Consider the following 19,836-nt stretch of genomic DNA (forward strand, 5'->3'; position numbering starts at 1 on the left):
GCCCGCTTCCCTCCCCCACCCGATCTGAGCTCCCTCTGCTCAGGGTCACACCCCTCACCCAAACCCAGGATCCCCTTCCGTCCCCGGGCGCCCCCTGTCTCTCACCCAGAAGATGAAAGTGTAGATCAGGAGGACGCTCTTGAGACAAGTAATGACTGGTTTAGTCTGCAGTCTCCGAGACGGGGACGCCATGGCTAGCCCAAGACCCTGCCCCGCTGCTTAGGGCGATCTGAACACAGCAAGCGCGACGCCAAGTCCCCGAGTTTTCCCGGAACCTGCCGAAAACTTACGAGCGTCCACAACTGAGAAGAGCCGGAAACACTGTTCAATTTTCTAGAGGGTGAAGTCCGGAGAGGCTGTCCGGAAAGTGGTGACAATTTCCGAGCGCCCTCTGCTGAAGGCTACTGAAAACTATATACAAAGGCTCTAGTGTCAGGAATTTTCTTAGATCTTTCTGTGGAGCATGCTTACTTGTTTTACTAGAATCTTTCCCGGCTCTGCCCCTCCCCCATCCTTATAATTTCATCTTGTTTCTGTCCCCAGCAGCGCTGAGATTCGGCCTCGCCGGCCCCTGGTGCCCTAGAGGGAAGGAAAGGAATAAAAAAGAGGTTAAAAGTGACCTAAGAACATTTTATTACATGGCAAAATACCCACAAAAATATATTTCCAAAGAGAAACAGCGGGTTGCAAAGCAATACATACAGTCACAAGTTTTGAGACAAAAAGTGAAAGGAAAGGTGAAATTTACCTGAGTGGAAAAATTGGCTGATTTTTTTATTCTCACTTACTTTGTGCTTTTCAATTTTTGAACATTGTTTTATGCGGTGGGGAGGGCGCATAAGAACGAATGGATCTTGGGAAATAATCACTTGTTGGGTGTCAACTCAATTTTCCATTTAGTGGAAAATACACACTTTGTGAAACTTTCTCTGGGCTTTCTTGCTCCCTCCATAAAAATATATCCTTATAAGTAATAATAGGGTTTTTTTTTCCTCTAGGAAATGTGAGTTGATACCTAACACCAACAATACTATAGATTTGCATGCTCCCTTATCCACATGGTGAAACACAGAGCATTGCAGTGCAACCAAAAACAAGTTAACTCTCAAGGAAAGATTATAATTGGACATCCCTAGTAAATTATAGATGGCATTTAATGTATGGAAGTATAGTATTATTTTTCCTTTTAAATCATGTAAATAGGTAGCTCCTTGTTCCCATGTTATATATCCTGAACAGGTAGGTCTATATTCTTACAGCACAGAGTCTGTATTAAGGTCTGCTTTCTCAACTAAAGTGTAAGTAAGCTCTTTGAAGGCAGAGACTGAGTGTCTAGTGTGTGTTATTTCTAAAGGGGTGGGATTAGGAGACCATATCAGTTGCCTAGCCAACCTATTACATCATCACTGACACAAGCTTAACATCACAAATGGGCATTCAGTAGCATTGCTATAGGTAAAAAGGCCTGCATTAGCAAAGGAGAGGTGGATGCCCAAACCTGTTTGCTTGAAATCTTGCCTTAAACATATGCCACAGAAACATAAAACAGGAATGTTGCATTGACTTGGTCACACAGAGCTTCCCTGTGCTTTGACTATTGACCTAGGACCAGCTCCTTTTAGCACCGTGCCAGATGTCTGCGGTCCAAGAAAAAAAACTATTGGAGAATGAATTGCTGCCATGCCAGGCTTTGTACTAGAATTTTATCCTAAAATCAGAAAAACCGAACACACAAATATATGGAGATAGTGGATAAAACATTTATACACCTATTAACACTGAGGCAAGTTCATCAGGAAATACAGCACACATCAATTTTCAAGTACCACAAATGCTATAAATACAGGAAATGAGGCTGGGGGGTGGGGCGGAACTCTAAGTATATTCGAAGCTTTTTCCTGAGCCTAGATAACACTATCTAAAATAAACAAGTATCAAGTGAAGCCTTGCTAACTCTTTGACATCTTAAATGGAAGTTTCCTCTGAAACTTAGGTTTATACCATGTCCTGGAGGGGATTTTCGTTGTGAGCCCCGGAGCAAAGAAATACTTCTGTGGATGATGAAAAACCAAAATAGTCAAAGCAAAAGCCACATCTTATTTCCAAGAATGTGTTGATTTTCCTCCTCTCCCTTCCTCTGCCACTCACAACGCTGCTTTGTTTGAGTAAGAGTCGGTGCCAAATTAAACTAAAGACTGACATGGAATTTAATATTCCTATGGCCATAACACCTTGCACCTCTACCTCACACTTAGCTACACCTTACTTCCCCCGTGCCGTGGCACCAAAAAAACGAGAAGTTCAGTTTAGTTCAAATTTAGGCCTGGATCTGGGGCCAAACCCAGGTCAAGGGACATCTAATTCCATCTAAGGCAATGTAAGAAGTAATTCTCGAGGTCATAAGATAAATATATTCTTTAAAGTATTAATAATGACTGTGATATTGAGCATTGACTACGTAGCAACCATCGTTGCTAACCACCGTTGCTAAGCACTCAACACATGTCACCTCATGCATACATCACAAAAGCCCTTATTGTGAGGTCAAGACTACTACTGGCAACAGTTTGCAGATAAGGAAACAGGTTCAGAGAGGCTAAGTCCCTTGCCTAGGACTAAGCCCTGCTAATTTCTGTTTCCCTCATCAGAAATGGAGCCACTCTGTGATGAGACATGGCTGCCATTGTACAACCAGCTGTCTCCCCTGGGAATAAACCTACCAAAGACTGCTATACTCAGACATCTGGCCATGAACAAGCGCTCTTTGGAGTTCCTGAGCTCAAGAACCTTGATCATTCCCCCAATTCTGCATTGTACTTGGTGTTTTGGGGGTTTTACATTTACCTTCATTACAATAGCCCAATCACCTAGGAACTTACCCCACCCATCCCAGAGTTGCGAAATAGAGAGTTCAATACTTTTTGTGGCTCAACCTCTTAACTTTTCCCTCTTTCTGACCTCTTATGTATTGCTGCTGCTTGTATTGCACTCAATATTTAGTAGGGATTTGTGTCCCTTCCCTATTAACTTCCTGTAACCTTCAAGATTAGGTTTAAATGTTTTTCTCTGGCATTTAAACTATGCTTCCCCCAGCAAATATGATATCAAGTTACTTCTTACTGCTTTTCCAATGTGACTTTTCTGTTCCACAATAGACCAGTATGATTATCTTCCCAATAAACAAGATGTTCCCTATTCCCTTCTCACTCAAAATTTCTACCCCATACTTAAGTACTTAAGGTTTAGCTCAACCCCAACTCAAAAAGACCATCCTCCCTCCACCTCCCACCACAAACCCCCACACTCTCCCACCCCTACCTCCCCCTTCAATCCCCACTTCCCCCTAACCCTCACCCCCCCACACACACGGTAATCATAGTCTGACCACTCACATTAATTCAGACCCTTAGTCAATTACTATGAAACCTGGTACTTGCTTTCTTCTCTACTTACCAGTCTATCCTGCCAACTACATGTTCAGAAACTACTTAAAAGAGCCAGTGTGGCAGGCTTGTGTGCCCCTTTTTATACTCTCCTCAACACAGTGGGTCACAATGCTCAACTGATGAGCTCATTTGGTGCTCAGCCAATCACTGTTGAGCTCAATGGTCACAGCTGGTCTCTGAGGCTAACCACTTAGTAGTGACTCAAAGTTTGATTAATTTAATTAAATTAAAAACTAAATGTCTAAGCCATCCCAGTATCACACTGTCATAAAACAGTAAAATTAAGTTGAACTGCCAGATAATGTCTTGGGACATTACTACACCCTGTCTTAGGAACCAGTAAAAAGACATCAACCATTTCACCCAGAATATATCTTATCTCTTATTCACATAATGACCTTACCATTTTCATTTTCTAATACCTTTTTCTAGAATTCATTCAATTACCTTTGGCTAAGTGCCTATCATAACATTTTAAAGCACCTCCTACTTATTAAAACCTCATTTTACATTACAACCATCAGATAAACACCATTTAAACAGATCATTTAAACATCATCATTTAAATAGATAATTCATAGGTACAGTTTTACAAATTAGCTTCCTGAATAAGAATATCTTTTTTTTTAACTGAGCCATCCTGCCACCTAAGAATTTTTAACTACTATTTTCTCTTATATATTCTCATTATTTCTTCTCTGAAACTCTCTTCTGTGTCTATTTTTCATTCACTTTTTTTCCACCCACTTCTTTCAAATTCTCCATGAATTCTTTCCTCCATTTTCAGCCCTGAAGAAGTGCATCATCTTCAAGAAAGCTCATAATATACCATTTAGGACACATTAAAATGAGAAATATTCTTGAGTGGTATTAAAATTCACAATTGCATGTCAATTTGCCTTAGTCCATTTCCTAAGACAGTTGTTTCTAGTCTAGCCTTGTTAAGATTTGCTGAGATCTCATCTAGGCAAATCAGTTACTAAATCTAATATTTCTTAAAATTTTCTCTTATTAACTGTTGAAGGGCTTCATATTAAAAGAATTTAAGTTGAAAATGTTGCTGAACTTTAAGAACTTTAAGAAATTTATATTTGTATGTATCAATGTTGTCAGTCTCTTTGTGTGTCTTTGTCATATCTTCCCAACCAAATCCTACAGACAAGTGTTTTATTTAATTTTGTGTCCTTACAGTATCTAACATAGTGTTATCCAGACATACTAGGTGTTGAAGAAATGTTGGGGTTTTTAAAATTAACCCCACCTCTTTTGGATAAGCTCTTTATATCGTGCTTCATGATAATGCTGTCCCTCTTCTCTCATTTCGCCCCTTACTTTTTCTCCCTATGATGTCCATATTCCCTCCCCTTCACTTTCCTCTTTAACCTCTCCCTGCCATCCCCCTGTCTTGCTCCTTTCAGCTCTAAGTGGGATGTGAGGCCTTATGCAGCATCCTCATTCTTGTGTATGCTAGTCTCTGTAATTGGTGCTGGGGAAATGAAGAGGGCTAAGGCAAGGCCCTCCAGGCACTCACGGTCTAGTAAGAGATAGAGATGAGTCTGAGATGAACAGACTAGTAGAGTAGGTGTCAGAGGTCGTCATAGATGAACAATAAGTGTGATAAATCCTGTCATTGAGACAGGTACAGAGTGATGGGATAGAAAAGAAAGGCAAAGTAAACCAGCTCTGGCTGGGGTGGACTGAGGGTAGATTCTCAGCAGCAATGATGAATATGGTTTCCACAGGCCAGGAAAGGAGGGAAAGGAATGCAGGGAAGAGTAAATATGTCTGTGCAAAGGCACCAAGGTGTGAAAAGAAGAGCAAGAAGTTCAGTGTGTCCAGAATGAGAAGGAATGGAGTAAGTGTTTAAAACTAGGCTGAGGACATAGGTGGCATTTGCTTGTGAAGGATTTGGCATGCCTGCCAAGAGCTCAGACTGTACTCTTTGCCAAGAGGGAGCCAGTGAATGAATGGGGTTTTTTATAAAGAAAACAACCCTGGTAAAAATTTGTTCCTTCTTTCTCTCTCTCAATCTCTCTCTCAATCTCTCTCTCAATATCTCTCTCTCTCTCTCTCTCTCTCTCTCTCTCTCCCTCTCTCTCCCTCTCTCTCACACACACACACACACACACACACACACACACACCCATTTAACAGATTCACTATTTTCTAATATATGAGTTTAGAATGAACCCCTATATTGATTTCAAGAGGCCCACAATCTGGCCCTACCTTATTTATTCAACTTTGTTTCCTAACACTTCCCTGAACCCTCTAACCAGTTAGCCCATCCCCCTCTGACCTAACAGTGAGCTCTTGTTTATGTCATTTCCCTTGCCTGAGAGCATACCAAGACCCACCTCTTCCCAAAGAGTTCTCAGAGAGTCCTCACAGTCGAAACCACAGATTTTGGAATTTTATATGGTCTTGCACTATTTCTAATTGTTTGTGTCACCTTTCTCTCCCCTAGTAAACATAAACCCTCTGGAAGCTAGAGAGCAAGCTCCTTAAGGTCAAGGATCACACAATGCTTACCCCAGTGTCCCAGTTCTTAGCTCATAGTAGATACCCAATAAAGGTAAGTTCCCTAAGCATACACAATTGTAATCAAGAATGTATTTGCTGAAGGTCTGTCTCCTCCATTCCATAAGGGCAATGATTTTTATCCCCTTTGTTCATTGATGTTTCTCAAGTACCTAGAACAGTGCACGGCACATAATAAATACTCAATAAATATTTGTTGAATTAATTATGGATTAGAATGTCAGGGATTTTTGTCTGTTCACCTTCCTTAACACAATAGATATTTGATAAATTTATTAAATGAATGAGGCCAAGACCATATCTTTAGCATCTTTATACCACTATCATGCTGTTTAAGACATGGTAGACACTCAATACATATTTATGATTGGTGGATTGGAAATGAAACAGGTTTGCTACTGAACCGTTTCTTTTATCATAAGCACAATTCTCCCCTTCATAACTGAGAAGGGGTTACCAATTTGCTTGCACGCACAGGGAAGAAACCTCTCCTATAATAAAGCAGTTAGAAATATTTCTACCATGACCACTGATATTTCAAAGATGGAAATGTCAAGTCTGAGGGCAGGGAGAATGTAAGGAGCTGGCCTGCACTGTGGTAGAATAGTCTCATTTGCAGACACTAAAAAGAAAGCTTGCTTAGTGAAGAGAAACATATCCCTCCATCAGAGGTCACTGGGAAAAGCTTAGCAGCAGTTGTAACCTTGCCATGCACAGATTATCAAGATTCTCTTAAACAGCCTCCCACTAAAACCACTCTAGTCATGCTTTCCCTCCACTCTTACTACAGGAAATCAGTCTTGATTCTTCAGGCAAGAAGAGCATGGTATTTTCTGTAAACAACATAATCTTATCAGGAACTGAAGTCCATAGAAGTTAGGTAATTAGTTCGAGGATTTCAAAGTGTGTCTGACCATGTACATATGGATGGTAAGGCAACTCCGAGTTGGGGAGTGCTAAGGAATTACAGAAAAATCTCCAGGGAATGTCAAAATCAGCTACCCTCTTCCCCTCTCCTTAGAGTTTGGGAAATTCCTTTTCATTCAACTTTGATGTCATGCTGAGTCATAAAAAGACGTGTTCTTCAGAGTGCCACATCTCGGGAGGTCGTTTAGCCAGTCTCTGTTAGTCATTAGTGTACGCTCGGGCACGGGGCCAGCGCCATTCACACTTTCCCCTGTTCTGCAGCAGACAGACCAAGTTCCTCTAATCCTTGTGTTTCTTCTCCTCCACCTCTCTAAACCTTTCTCAGAGGGAGAAACAGCTATAGCTTGGGGGATAATATAGCTTTAAGGAAACTTTTGGCAGATGCAGATGTCCTAACATCTGGGCAGTGTTAACAGAATCCCGGAGGCCCGGACAGACCAGGAGCCACTCGTTCTAGGAATGTTAAAGTAGAAGTTTTTTCAACTGATGAGAGAAGCAGAGAGGAAGGAGAAAGAGAACGAGGAGAGAAAAAAGAAAGCACCTAAGACTATAAAACAGGTAAGATCTGCTGCTTACCCCCTCCACACTCCACTACCCCCATTTCACAGCCCTGGGGGATAAGAAGCCCCAGGGCTTGGGCAACATGGCTGGGGGTGAGACGGGAGGAAGAAGTTCTTTTAAATGAAACTGGATCATATGCTGCTTTCCATTTGAGCTGTAACCTGGCTGCAGACAACAGTTTCCACTAACTTCCCGATGCTCAGTAGAGGGTCGGCTGACTGTGGTGTGTCAAAATTTCAGTCTGAGATCGGGGAGGAGGTGGGCAGAGAAGTGGTCACAGACTCAGAGCACCAGGTCTGAAAAAGAAAGCCCTTACTCATGAACCAAAAAAACTGAATTGAGGCTGCCTGTGGGAGAGGGTTCAGTGATTAGTTTATCTAGCTGTTCATTTTCCTGGATCTCTCTTTAATCTCTCCTCTTTCTCATCCTTCTGTGGTTCCCTCTTTCTGCTTTTATCTCTTTCCTTCAGCTCTAGCAGATTTTCTTTTCTTTCCAGCTTCCTTCCCATATCTTTCCATTTCCCTTGCCTCCCTCACTTGCTCTCACTTTTTCTCTGTCCTGCTTCCTTGCCACTCTCTAGACAAAATCTGAAGCCAAGTAGCAATAAATTGAAAAATGAATGTATGCCATTCTGTGACTTCTCGTGTCCCTTAGGGAATCTGGCCAGAATCTACCTTTTTTTTTTTTGTTTCTCCATTTCTGGGACTAAATCCTCCCCTGAGCATGATATTTCATTGAAAACAAGTGGGTGAATGGGTGTTTACTGAAAAGTCCAGTGGCCAGTTTATACCAATGGGCAGCAAGTTTTAATACTGTCATTTATGAAATATTTGCCTGCTGGGGAACCACAAAACTCTCATCCCATTAGAATGAGGACAGGGCAGGAAGTGAGAGGGCAATTGGCGCTTGCTCACCCTCTCCTCATGTACCTCAGTAGGTTATTCCCAACCTCGCCGACTTCCTGCTGGCTCAGCAGGGTAAAACTTGAGGGTTAAGCTGGGCTTGAAAGCCAGAAACCACTCCTAAACCTCTAAGCTTCAAAAACCAAAGCTAAGAACAGAGTCAGGGTATAGTTACTGACTAGAGAAAGGAGACATTCAGTCCTGTCCAATATAAAGTTGGTAATAATAACTAGTATATATTAATTCCTTTCCTATGTCAGGCAATAATCTATTCTAAAAGGTAGATACTATTATTTTTCTCATTTTATAGATGAGGAAACTGAGGCTCATAAGTGTTAAGGCATTTGCTTAAAGGGATAGAATTGGATACACATCCAGATATGTGTAACTCCAGTATTCAAGCTCTTGGTTCATACACTCTAATGATTTCCCAGCTTAGTAGTTAGGAAATACTAATTAAATGGATGAAACAATCAACTGTCAGTTTTTAGATTGCAGGATTCCCTCCTGATTCTACATGACTTTATGTTGACCCTTTTCTGGTTTTAGTACCTCAATGTCCCTTTCTATAACTTGGACCATGGAACATTTGTATCTGATCTCATCAGGGTCAATGGATAATTGATTGTTTCACATCCTCCTTTTTCTGGGAGGAAAAGAGACCGTAAATAAAAGAGTCTTGTTATTCTATAAAGTGGAAAATCCTTTCAAAAGGGGGATGATATAACAGGCATTCATTAATTTAAAAATCTCTCTTTTTTGCAGATCCTACATTTCTGCTTCCTCTCACTTTTGGAAGTTCATTGATGGCTGATTTTTGAAAGTTATTTTCTTTTGCCCTGATACTTCTGGTCACCTACCCATATTCTTGTCTCCTTAACACCCACCTCCCCTTTAAGGATGTCTGGTCAACTAACTCAAAGAGGAGCTCTCTCTCTGCTGCTCTTCCTCGCTCCAGTAGTGACACCAACATGGTATGCAGGTAAGTTCTAGGGGCTGTTGCCCATTATTTCCAGGCAGGGCAGGGCCTAGACCAAGTCTTGGAGAAGGGAAGTTAGATTGCAATGAGAGACACTTAAATTAGATGCAGAGCAGGACTATTCTCAACAACAAGATGGTTAAATATTGCAACACGCTAACCAAGGGAGGCTTTTGAGGCAAACTAACAAAAGATATTTGAAAATAGGCTTCACCAGCATAAAAATGAGAAGGTTGGACAACATGGTTTTCGAGGCCATTGTCTTACCTGCTTCTGCACTCAGCTTCCTCCCCTCCCCCCTTCCTTTCTCTGTCCCTCTCTCTCTCTCTCCCCCAGAGCTTGTTGGTAGGATGAGATTTCTACAGCCCCTTTCTGCCAAAGATGTTAATGACAATATAGATTACATTCTCTCACACAGGAATTCCCCAGTTTCTTCTGGCTTTTTCCTTAGTTCAGAAGGGATGGAGATTTCTGGATTCCTGGGTGTTTCATCCTTTACCCCTGGAGACATAGGGAACTTAAGAGAACAGATTCAGTGAGGAGAGGGAAAGGGGAGGGGGAGGAGTAATGAAAGGATAATGAGGGGGCAGACAAAGGTTTTTGATGGGGCCCAGCTGGCATTCCAAGTGCTAAGAATATTCTGTGGCCTGCAGTGTCTGCCCTCATGGGGGCTGGGAGGAGTTGGGGAAGGAGACAGGCCCTAGCAATGGAGTTAGGAAAATATCCAGAGATGAGTAAATAACAAACTGCTTCCATCACAGCCACAGTCATTGCAGCTAAAATTTTCCACATGCCCTTAGCTCCTGGTGGAGGCCTTTGGCAATAGCTCTGTTTGTCTGGAAGAGCTGCATGAAGCTTTCAAACAAATATGCAAACGTCTTCCCCTCTTTGGCTTGACCTGGCTTTGTAGGGGATGAAGCACAAGAGCTGACATTGAGATGAAGAAATTCAAGTCAAGCTCTTGGCAGAGTACACACTGTTTGGGGTTAAAAGAGCCATTCTCCCCAACCTGCCCAAGCTTCAGTTCAAGTACATAAGACCAAAATCCAGCTAAAGACCGCAGGACGTAGAGAGTGGAGATGAGATGACTCAAAGCCCAATTTTGAACACCTGTAAGAAACATCATGGAGTACAAAGGCCTTTACCTTTCCCAAGGTGGAAGCCTGAGCTATTGGATTGTTGAGGACAGGGCAGTTTTATTTAAAAACTAAGATTCATCTGAAGTTCTCAGGGAGCTGTTTGCCAAGGTGGCACTCCCACTTCTGCAGAGGAGCCCAGGCTGTGAAGTCTCTGACAGACTTTCAAACCCACCCATTCTGTCTTCTTCTGTTCTTAGGAAGCTACATGATGATGGACATTTGGAAAATGTCGAATAATCCTTCCCCACATCGTTACCTTAGCTGTGGAACAAGTGAGCTAGCTCCACTCATTTTTTCATTCATACACTCAACAAATATGCATCGACAACTCTCTATGCATCCAGTACTGTTGCGTTCCTGGCTATAGCCTTGTCCTCAAATGGGAACGGCACAAGGAAAGCAGCCAAATGTGGATTCAGGGCTAGTCACTAAAAGGATCCAGGAAGAATCAGCAGGGGTTGGGAAGGATTAAGAGTATAAATTAATCTAACTGGGTTAGAAGTGTATATCGGCATGTCTGTGCAGTTCAGGAAGTCAGAACATATTTGTTATTATAAGCCAAGCATTAGTGTGGATCTGAAAATAGTCTTCAACTGTCAGTTACATTCCCAACCATACCTTTGTGAAGGGCAGTGCTTGGATGGCCTGATTGTACTATGGAAGTCCGAGGAACCCAGTAACAGACCCCACAGTAACCACTGATTGATATAAAGGAGCTGAGAAATGCTGCCCAAACCTCTCTCCCAGGGCTGAAGAAGAAAAAGCAGATAGAACAATGTGGAAAGGGTGTCTCTCTAGTTTCTTATATCTCATCTCAGTATCCTAATATTTGCAAAAATACCCAGAGACAGGCAGAGAGGAGAAATGGAAAGGCTTGAAGTAGTAAGGTGGCTTAAACCCATTCCCATCACAAAGGAAACTTGGCACTGGTGCAGCTACTTCTGCACCCTGGTGGAGGCTGTAATTTTCTGGCTGAGTCTTCCCCCTCAGTTTTCCCACATCCCCTGTCGTTCTGGAATGATGTACAATGCTTGGTGGCCTTCAATCCCACACACACAGAGTAAAAAAGCTGGCTTGCAAAAAATATTTTGGATTTTTATCCCTGCTGAACATTGTCCAAAGCTCCCCCCACTGCCATCTTTAGTGGAGTGTCTGAGTTTGGTATCGAGGGGGGTCAAACAGCCCAGGGCTGGAATGCCCACACTGCTTCTTACTAGCTAGGGGACTTGAGCTACTCCCTTCACTCCTCTGAGCCTGTTTCCTCATCTGTACATGAGAGAGCAATAAGGGTGTTGACCTCACTGAGATGTTAGGATGACATAATGAGATAACACATGTAACGGGCTGAACACAGAGCACACACTGAGTGATGTTAGCAGTCATGGTTGTGGTGGATGTTGTTGTCGTCGTTGTCTAGCCATAGGCCTCTGACACTTCTGTTTGCTCTTCTGGTAAACAGAGGCTTGCTCCCTGCCGGCCATTCTTCACAAGCGAGCTCTGGAACAAGAGTTCGGGGATTGAACCCTTTAGGGAATCACACACATCTGGCCTCCTGTTTACAGGAGCTGTAAGGCTTTGAGGCTAATACTAAACTGAAACAGCTGACGAGAATTCTGCCCTTCAGAAATAAACCTCCCATGTGGGGAAAGAGAGAGCAAGCCTGAGGGGAAGTAAAGGGAAGCCAGGAGAAGAACTGAAATGGGAAAACAGAAGAAAAATCAAGGGAAAGAGAAAAAATGAACTCTTTCCTCTGGAATGAGGGCAAACCAATGAGGACATGATTTCATAAAGCAAACTATCAATTTGATTCATTCCCTCATTCATCAAGTTGGACCGGTTTCCCAACACCCCCCATCCTCAGCCTGTGGGGAATGGAGGAGCTGCGTTATCCACCCTCTACTCCACCCTTTAGTGCACGGGGGCCTGTGCCACTTCCCAGAGAGGAGGCAGGGACACTTGTGGTCTGAGTATTTACACAGGCCCCAAGGGCTCCAGCACTAAAACCCAGCTCTGTCTTGGAAGCACACTCTTTCCTGGAAGTGAGGAATTGTCTTCTGACTCCCGCACAGCTGGCTGCTCTATTCCTGTGCGTGCATTAGGGCTCAGGGAGGCTAGAAGAAGGGCTTCCTGAAACTTCACTCCGGAAAGGACCAAGTTTTATTCCAATTAGTTTGTGTTCATGACTGATTTCCTGCCGTCTGGTGGAACACACTATTTAGTCTCGCAGATAGCCGCAGACCTGACTGCACCAGGGACTGGGCCACTTAACAGAATGGGGGTGGACTGGGAACGTTCTCCAGCTTAGCAGCTCTCTGCTGAAGCTCCTGCTGATTAGAGGAATTGGACATTTCTCCAAAGGACTCTGCCTGCTTTTTCTTCCAAACCAGGACAAACAGCTCAGGATGAGAAACTCATTCTCATTTCCCCTTGTGTTTTGAGCCCTCCTTCTTTGCCTTGGCATGCCACCCCTAGCAATGGCAACCAGGTGGCAAAAGGCTGGTGCTCTGTGAGCTAGTGGGAGCTTGAGGAATCCTTTCCCTCTGAGGACTGTGAGCAGACCCATTACGAGTGGGAAGACCCTTACTCAGACTCTACTTTTTCCTCCTACCTGGGACAACAGTCCATCCTCAGACGTTGGTGATTAGTGGCTCTCCAAGACTCATGTGTTACATCAAGGAAATGAGTCCTTTATAGTCCAGATTAGCAGGATTGATAGACGGTCAAGAAGTTCAACTTTTGGGGCCAGCTGAGTTGCTCAGTTGGTTAAGAGCTTGCTCGAGTGTGAGCTCTGAGTAACAGGGTCATCAGTTCGATTCCCGTCCCAGGCTGAACTACCACTAAACTGCCAGCAGGTGGCAGGATGGCTCAGCTAAAAAAAAAAGTTAGCTTTTTTTTTTCTTTTGAATGGAGGCTTCTAGTGCTACTAATGAACAACCTCCTACCACGATCTCCCCCTTTATGTACCTGAGGTGTTGAGGTTTGCCCACAATAGTTCTGCTGCTATGCAAGGCAGAATTTTCCCTAGTAAATATCCATCTGGCTTGCCACATATGGACTGCCATGTCCTCAGGAAGGGATCATGTTGTATAGGGGGAAAGGTTGTGAAGGACTTGAGTAAGTAATCAATGTATAATCTTGAAATTGTCTTCTTCATTCTAGGTTCAGGCTACTACCCAGATGAAAGCTACAATGAAATATATGCTGAAGAAGTCCCACAGGCCCCTGCCCTAAACTACCGAGGTAATCCTCACTGCCCCTCAGGCTCAGGAAGGATCTTTTCCAGCCTAAGACCTAGGCCCTCCCTGAAGCAGCCTCATCCAGCTTGGCTCATATGTGCCAAAACTGAAGCTCAGGGGTTAAAGCAGCCGTGATTTCCAGTCTATGATTTCCAATCATGAACTTGGTTACTGACTCACTGAGTGACCTCACCTCTCTAGCACTAAGGTTGCCCATCTATTATTAATGATTAAGTATTGACTGAGTACCTAATGTATGCCTAGTCCTGTGCAAAGAAAGCCTTTGGTGGGTGATACAAAATCTAAGATAGGGTTTTGTCCTCCTCAAGGAGCTTAAGTTCTGCTCAGAGAGGGATGGGTGAGAGGGCAGTGAAATTCGCCCATGTAGGGCAAGTAAGTGTGAAACTATTTGGTAGCAGTAAATGCAATAGGAGGTAGGAAAAAGAAGTCGGGGAAGGGGTCATGAAAGATGACATTTAGACGAGGTCTTGAATGATGAGCGGATTTTGAGAACTGGGGAGGGGAGTGCATTCAGCAAGGCAGATGGTCACAGGTATAGAGGTAAGAACAAACCTGTTAGAGGAAGGAGCTAGGAAGAAACCAGCCTGACTAGAGGAGATGGGATGTGGGGGGAGTGGTAGAAAATAAAGTTGAATATAAAGAGTGAGACCAAGTTAGGAAAGGCTCCATGATCCAGAGACTCTTCTAAGGAGGGGCGAGAGGACTACGTTACTATTCCTGTACCAGAAGGAAAGTTAGACCAGATGATATCTAATATCCCCTCCATGTCTAAGATTCTTTGTTTCTATATGTTTCAAGCTATGCAGAAGAGTTTAGCTGTTGTACAACAAGTTGTAAGGAGCCATCATATGTTTTTGCCCCAGGGAGTGACACGGTAAATGGTAATTCCAGAATATTAACCTCATTATTGTGTACAGAAAGCAGGGATTCAGGAGGGGTAATGCTTGGGTCAGGGAGACTCTCCAGGAATCGGTAACAGTAATGTTGGTTAGAGATGATTGATGGTAGTGGCAAAGAAATGGAGAGTAAGGATGAACCCCTGAGATGTTTCAAAGAAAGGAATGACAAGACTCAGTATAGATTTGATGTACCAGAGGCTAAGAAACAAAACGACATCTGAAAGCATCGAGTCAGAATACCTGGGAGAACTATACGGCCCTGCTCAGAAAGACAAGGTTAGAAAAGAAAAATGGTTTGGTGAAGGTGCCCTATAGGCAGTAGGAAGTGGAAAGATGGAGTTTTGTGAGTCATCAGCTTAGATGGATGAGCTGTCTGAGGGAGCAGAGGGCCAAGGTCAGAGTCTTAGAAGACATCTACTTGTGATTAGAAGAGGAGCCAACAAGGGGAAAAGAGTTAGTGGTCAGCCATGTAGAAGGAGATCAGGGTATTATCTATCAAATCACAGGAGCCATGGGAGAAGAGAGTTTTAAGGAAAGGAAATGATAAGAAATTGATGTGCCAAATATTACAGAGACAAATTAACTGTATTGCAAACATATTTGGCAAGAAGGTAAATGGTAACCTTTGAAAAAATAGGTTCAATAGAGATATGATCAGAGCTTTGTGCTCCTCTGTGCTCCTTTCTTGCTACCTTCCACCTATTTTCTTCTCACTGCCTAGTGATCCACACCTCTGCCTCTCTGTCTCAGCGGCCACAAATTCCTAAACTCCCTACAGCCTGCTTCCTACTCACATACCAATCTCCATGCTGCAACAACATACCTCGAAGATCACAATTCTCTCCCAAAGCTCAAATCTTTTTTTTTTTTTTAGCTGGGCCATCCTGCTACCTGTTGGCAGCTCAGTGGCTGCTCAGCTCGGGCCGGACTCGAACCGCTGTTGCTCAGAGCTCAAACCTTTGAGCGAGCTCTTAACCAACTGAGCCACTCAGCTGGCCCCCCCAAAGCCCAAATCTTATGGCCCGTTCTGAACACCAGTCTCCCAGTTGCTCAGCAGCGGTGAGCCATCCCTCTGTTCTCAACCTCCTTTCTTGGGCTCCATGACATTTTACTATTCTGGTCATAGATGAAGCCAAGAAAGAAGATGGGCTCTCTAGTGGTGACAAGAGGGAGAGTGAATCATGGACCTGAACTTTGGGTGACCCTGACCTGTCTCCAGAGCTCCTGGACTGCATCTCCAACTGCTGCTGGACACTTCCATTTGGAGATATCTAAAACCAGATACTTTCATCTTCCCTGAAAAAGGCTGTACCAGCTTATCTTCCTGCTTTTCTCTTAAAAATACCCCAATGGCAGCTTTAATAGCCCCATCACTTCTAATAGCCCCCTTTTCCTCATCACCCCTCACTAGTCATTCATCAGGAGTTGTCATTTACTTATTAATCCATGAAATTAAAACTTTGGTTACCCCACACATGGATAATAGCAATTGCCTCCTAACTGGATTCTCTGATTCATGTTTCTCCCTTTTGCAAACCTAGTGTGCCACCGTGACCATTTCTAATAGAACTTGTCCTCAGTCTAACTGGATAGCCTGACAACTCATTACCCCTTCTTCCCACATGAAATCGATGTTTCAGCCAGTGTAGTAGAATTCTGCTCTGTTCCCTGACTTCTTTAGTTCACACTGAGCTTTTCTTCATCCATTCATTCTTTTCACTATTTATTTATTTATTTATTTATTTATTTATTTATTTCTAGTTTCATGTGTAGAAAACAACATAGTGATTAGATATTTACATACCTCAAAAGTGATAACCCCAACAAATCTACTACCCATCTGACACATACATAGCTATTACAATACCATTGACTATATTCCCTATGGTGTATTTTAGATTCCATGACTATATATATTTTTAAATTATAGTTGACATTCAGTATTATTTCATATTAGTTTCAGGTGTACTCATAGTGGTTAGGCATTTGTGTGATTTATGAAGTCATCCCCGCTGTAAGTCTAGTACCCATCTGACACTACACATACTTTTTACAATGTTATTGACTATATTTCCCATACTGTATTTCACATCCCTGTGACTATTTTTTAACTACCAATTTGTACTTCTTAATCCCTTCAGCTTTCTCACCCATCCCCCCAAAAGCCCTCCCTTCTAGCAAACATCAGTTTGTTCTCTTTATCCATGAGTCTATTTCTGTTTTGTTTGTTCATTTATTATGTTCTTTAGATTCCACATATAAGTGAGATCATGTGACATTTGTCTTTCTTAGTCTGACTTATTTCACTCAGCATAATATCATCTAGGTCCATCCATGTTGTTGTAAATGGTAAGATTTCATTATTTTTTATGGCAGAATAATACTCCATTTTATATATGTACCACCATTTCTTTATCAAATCATTTATTGATGGGTATTTTGGTTGTTTCCATATCTTGGCTACTGTGAATAGTGCTACAGTAAACATAGGGTGCATATATCTTTTCAAATTAGTGTTTTGGATTTCTTTGGATAAATACCCAAGAGTGGAATTGCTGGGTCATAAGGTAACTCTATTTTTATATTTTTGAGGAACCTCCATACTGTTTTCCACAGTGGCTGCACCCATTTGCAATCCCAACAACAGTGCACAAGGGTGGCCTTTTCTCTACATCCTCACCAACACTTGTTGTTTGTTGATTTATTGATAATGGCCATTCTGAAAGGAGTGAGGTGCCATCTCACTGTGGTTTTTATTTGCATTTCTCTGATGATTAGTGACATTGAGCATCTTTTCATGTCTATTGGCCATCTGAATGTCCTCTTTGAAGAAATGTCTATTTATGCCCTCTGCCCATTCTTTAATTGGATTGTTTGGTTGTTAGTATTGAGTTGTTTGAGTTTTTAAAAATAAATTTTGGATATTAATCCCTTATCAGATGTAGCATTGGCAAATACCTTCTCCCATTCAGTAAGATGTCTTTTTGTTTTGTTGATGGTTTCCTTTGCTGTGTAAAAACTTTTTAGCTTGATGTAGTCCCATTTGTTTATTTTTTATTTTGTTTCCCTTGCCTGAGAAGACATATCAGTGAAAATATTACTAAGGGTAATGTCTGAGAGTTTACTTCGTATATTTCTTCTAGGAGTTGTATGGTTTCAGGTATTACATTTAAGTCTTTAATCTATTTTGACTTTATTCTTGTATATGGAGTAAGAAGGTGGTCCAGTTTCAGTTTTTTGGCATGTATTTGTCCAGTTTTTCCAGCACAATTTATTGAATAGACTGTCTTTACCTCAATGTATATTCTTGATTCCTTTGTCATACATTAACTGACCGTATAGGCACAGATTTATTTCTGGGCTCTCTATTCTGTTCCATTGATCTAAGTGTCTGCTTTTATGCCAATACCATGCTATTGTAATTACTATGGCATTGTGATATAATATGGTAACAGATAGTATGAAACCTCCAGCTTTGTTCTTCTTTCTTAGGATTGCCATGGCTATTTGGGGTCTTTAATTGTTCCATATAAATTTTAGGATTATTTCTTCTAGTTCTGTGAAACATACCATTGGTATTTTGATAGGGGTTGCATTGAATCTACAAGATGTGATCAATAGTTATGGTGAATGTTTAAATAAAACAATTATTACAATAAAAGGCACATTGTCATTCATCCCCCTCAAAATAATCCCACTTGCTTTGAACACACTTATCCCGTCGTTCTTGCCACTTTCTGAAGCAATTCGGTAAGTCCGCTTTCCTGAGTTTGTTTACTTTTTCCTCCATCATGACAATGCTCCGTGTCACACATCGCTTCTGGTATATGGCAACTTCTGCCAAATAAAAAACATTACAGTGTGTCCTCAGCCACCTTATTCACCGGATCTGGCACCATGCGACCTCTGGCTCTTCCTCAAAGTCAAAATGACCATGAAAGGTAAACATTTTGAATCTATTGAGGACATCGAGGCAGCCACGACATCTCAACTAAAGACAATTATGAAAGACGACTTCCAGAACTGCTTGAGAAGGTGGCAATAACGGTGGGATAAGTGTGTTCAAAGTGAGAGGGGGGTGTCTTTTACTGTAATAATTTTGTGTAATAAAAATGTGTCTTTTACTGTAATAATTTTTTTAACTTAAACTTTCACCATAGTTTTTTATCACACCTTGTATATATTGCTTTGGGTAGTATGGATATTTTAACTATATTAATTCTTTCTATCCATAAGCATGGTAAATATTTCCATTTATTTGCATCTTCTTTAATTTCTGTCTTCAATGTCTTATAATTTTTGGAGTACAGGTCTTTTACTTCCTTGGTTAAATTCATTGCTAGGTTATTTTTTTATGCAATTGTAAATGGGATTGTTTTCTTAATTTTTGTTTTTAGTAGTTCATTATTGGTGTATAAAAATGCAACTGAGTTCTGAATATTAATTTTGTACCTTGCTACTTTACTCAATTCATTTATCAGTTCTAATAGTTTTTTGGTGGATTCTTCGAAGTTCTCTCTATATAGTATCATATCACCTGCAAATAATGACAATTTTACTTCCGCCTTTCCAATTTGGATGCCTTTTATTTTTTTTTCTTGCTTAATTGCTGTGACTATGACTTCCAGTACTATGTTGAATAAAAATGGTGAAAGTAGACATCCTTGTCTTGTTCCTGATCTTAAGGAGAATGCTTTTAGCTTTTCCCCATTGAGTATGGTATTAGCTGTGGGTTTGTGATATATGGCCTTTATTATGTTGAGATATGTTCCTTTTCTTCCCACTTGGCTGAGAGTTTTTATCATAAATGGATGCTGGATTTTGTCAAAGGCTTTTTCTGTATCTATTGATATAACTACATGAATTTTATTATTTTTTGTTTATGTGGTATATTACATTAATTGATTTGTGGATTTTAAACCAACCTTGCATAGCAGGAATGAATCCCACTTCATCTTTTTAATGTATTGCTGAAGTCAGTTTGCTGAATATTTTGTTGAGGAGTTCTGCATCGACATTCATTAGGGATATCGCCCTATAGTTTTCTTTTCTTTTTTATTTTTACTTATTTATTTTTAAATGTCTGTCTGGTTTTGGAATCAGGGCAATTGTGGCCTCGTAAAATGAGCTTGGGAGCCTTGCCTCCTGTTACATTTTTTGAAATAGTTTGAGAAGAATACGTATT

At 41.6% G+C, this 19,836-nt stretch overlaps 2 protein-coding genes across 3 annotated transcripts in view; one reads left to right on the plus strand and one right to left on the minus strand.

Moving 5' to 3' along the window:
- Nucleotides 1–343, minus strand: part of TSPAN6 (tetraspanin 6) — a 5,936-nt gene extending 5,593 nt beyond the window's left edge. The window contains exon 1 of one of the 2 annotated variants that reach the window (XM_019626774.1): nt 106–343. In XM_019626774.1, coding sequence (XP_019482319.1) covers nt 106–192 — 87 coding nt within the window. In that variant the 5' untranslated portion in view covers nt 193–343. The remainder of the gene's footprint in view (nt 1–105) is intronic. The other variant, XM_019626775.1, reaches the window with a different exon arrangement.
- Nucleotides 344–7,123: 6,780 nt separating this feature from the next.
- Nucleotides 7,124–19,836, plus strand: part of SRPX2 (sushi repeat containing protein X-linked 2) — a 31,935-nt gene continuing 19,222 nt past the window's right edge. The window contains exons 1-3 of the mRNA XM_019626776.1: nt 7,124–7,472; nt 9,143–9,359; nt 13,655–13,735. Coding sequence (XP_019482321.1) covers nt 9,278–9,359; nt 13,655–13,735 — 163 coding nt within the window. The 5' untranslated portion in view covers nt 7,124–7,472; nt 9,143–9,277. The remainder of the gene's footprint in view (nt 7,473–9,142; nt 9,360–13,654; nt 13,736–19,836) is intronic.

This window comes from Hipposideros armiger, unplaced genomic scaffold, assembly GCF_001890085.2.
Source record: "Hipposideros armiger isolate ML-2016 unplaced genomic scaffold, ASM189008v1 scaffold_689, whole genome shotgun sequence".
Taxonomy (NCBI): Eukaryota; Metazoa; Chordata; class Mammalia; order Chiroptera; family Hipposideridae; genus Hipposideros; species Hipposideros armiger.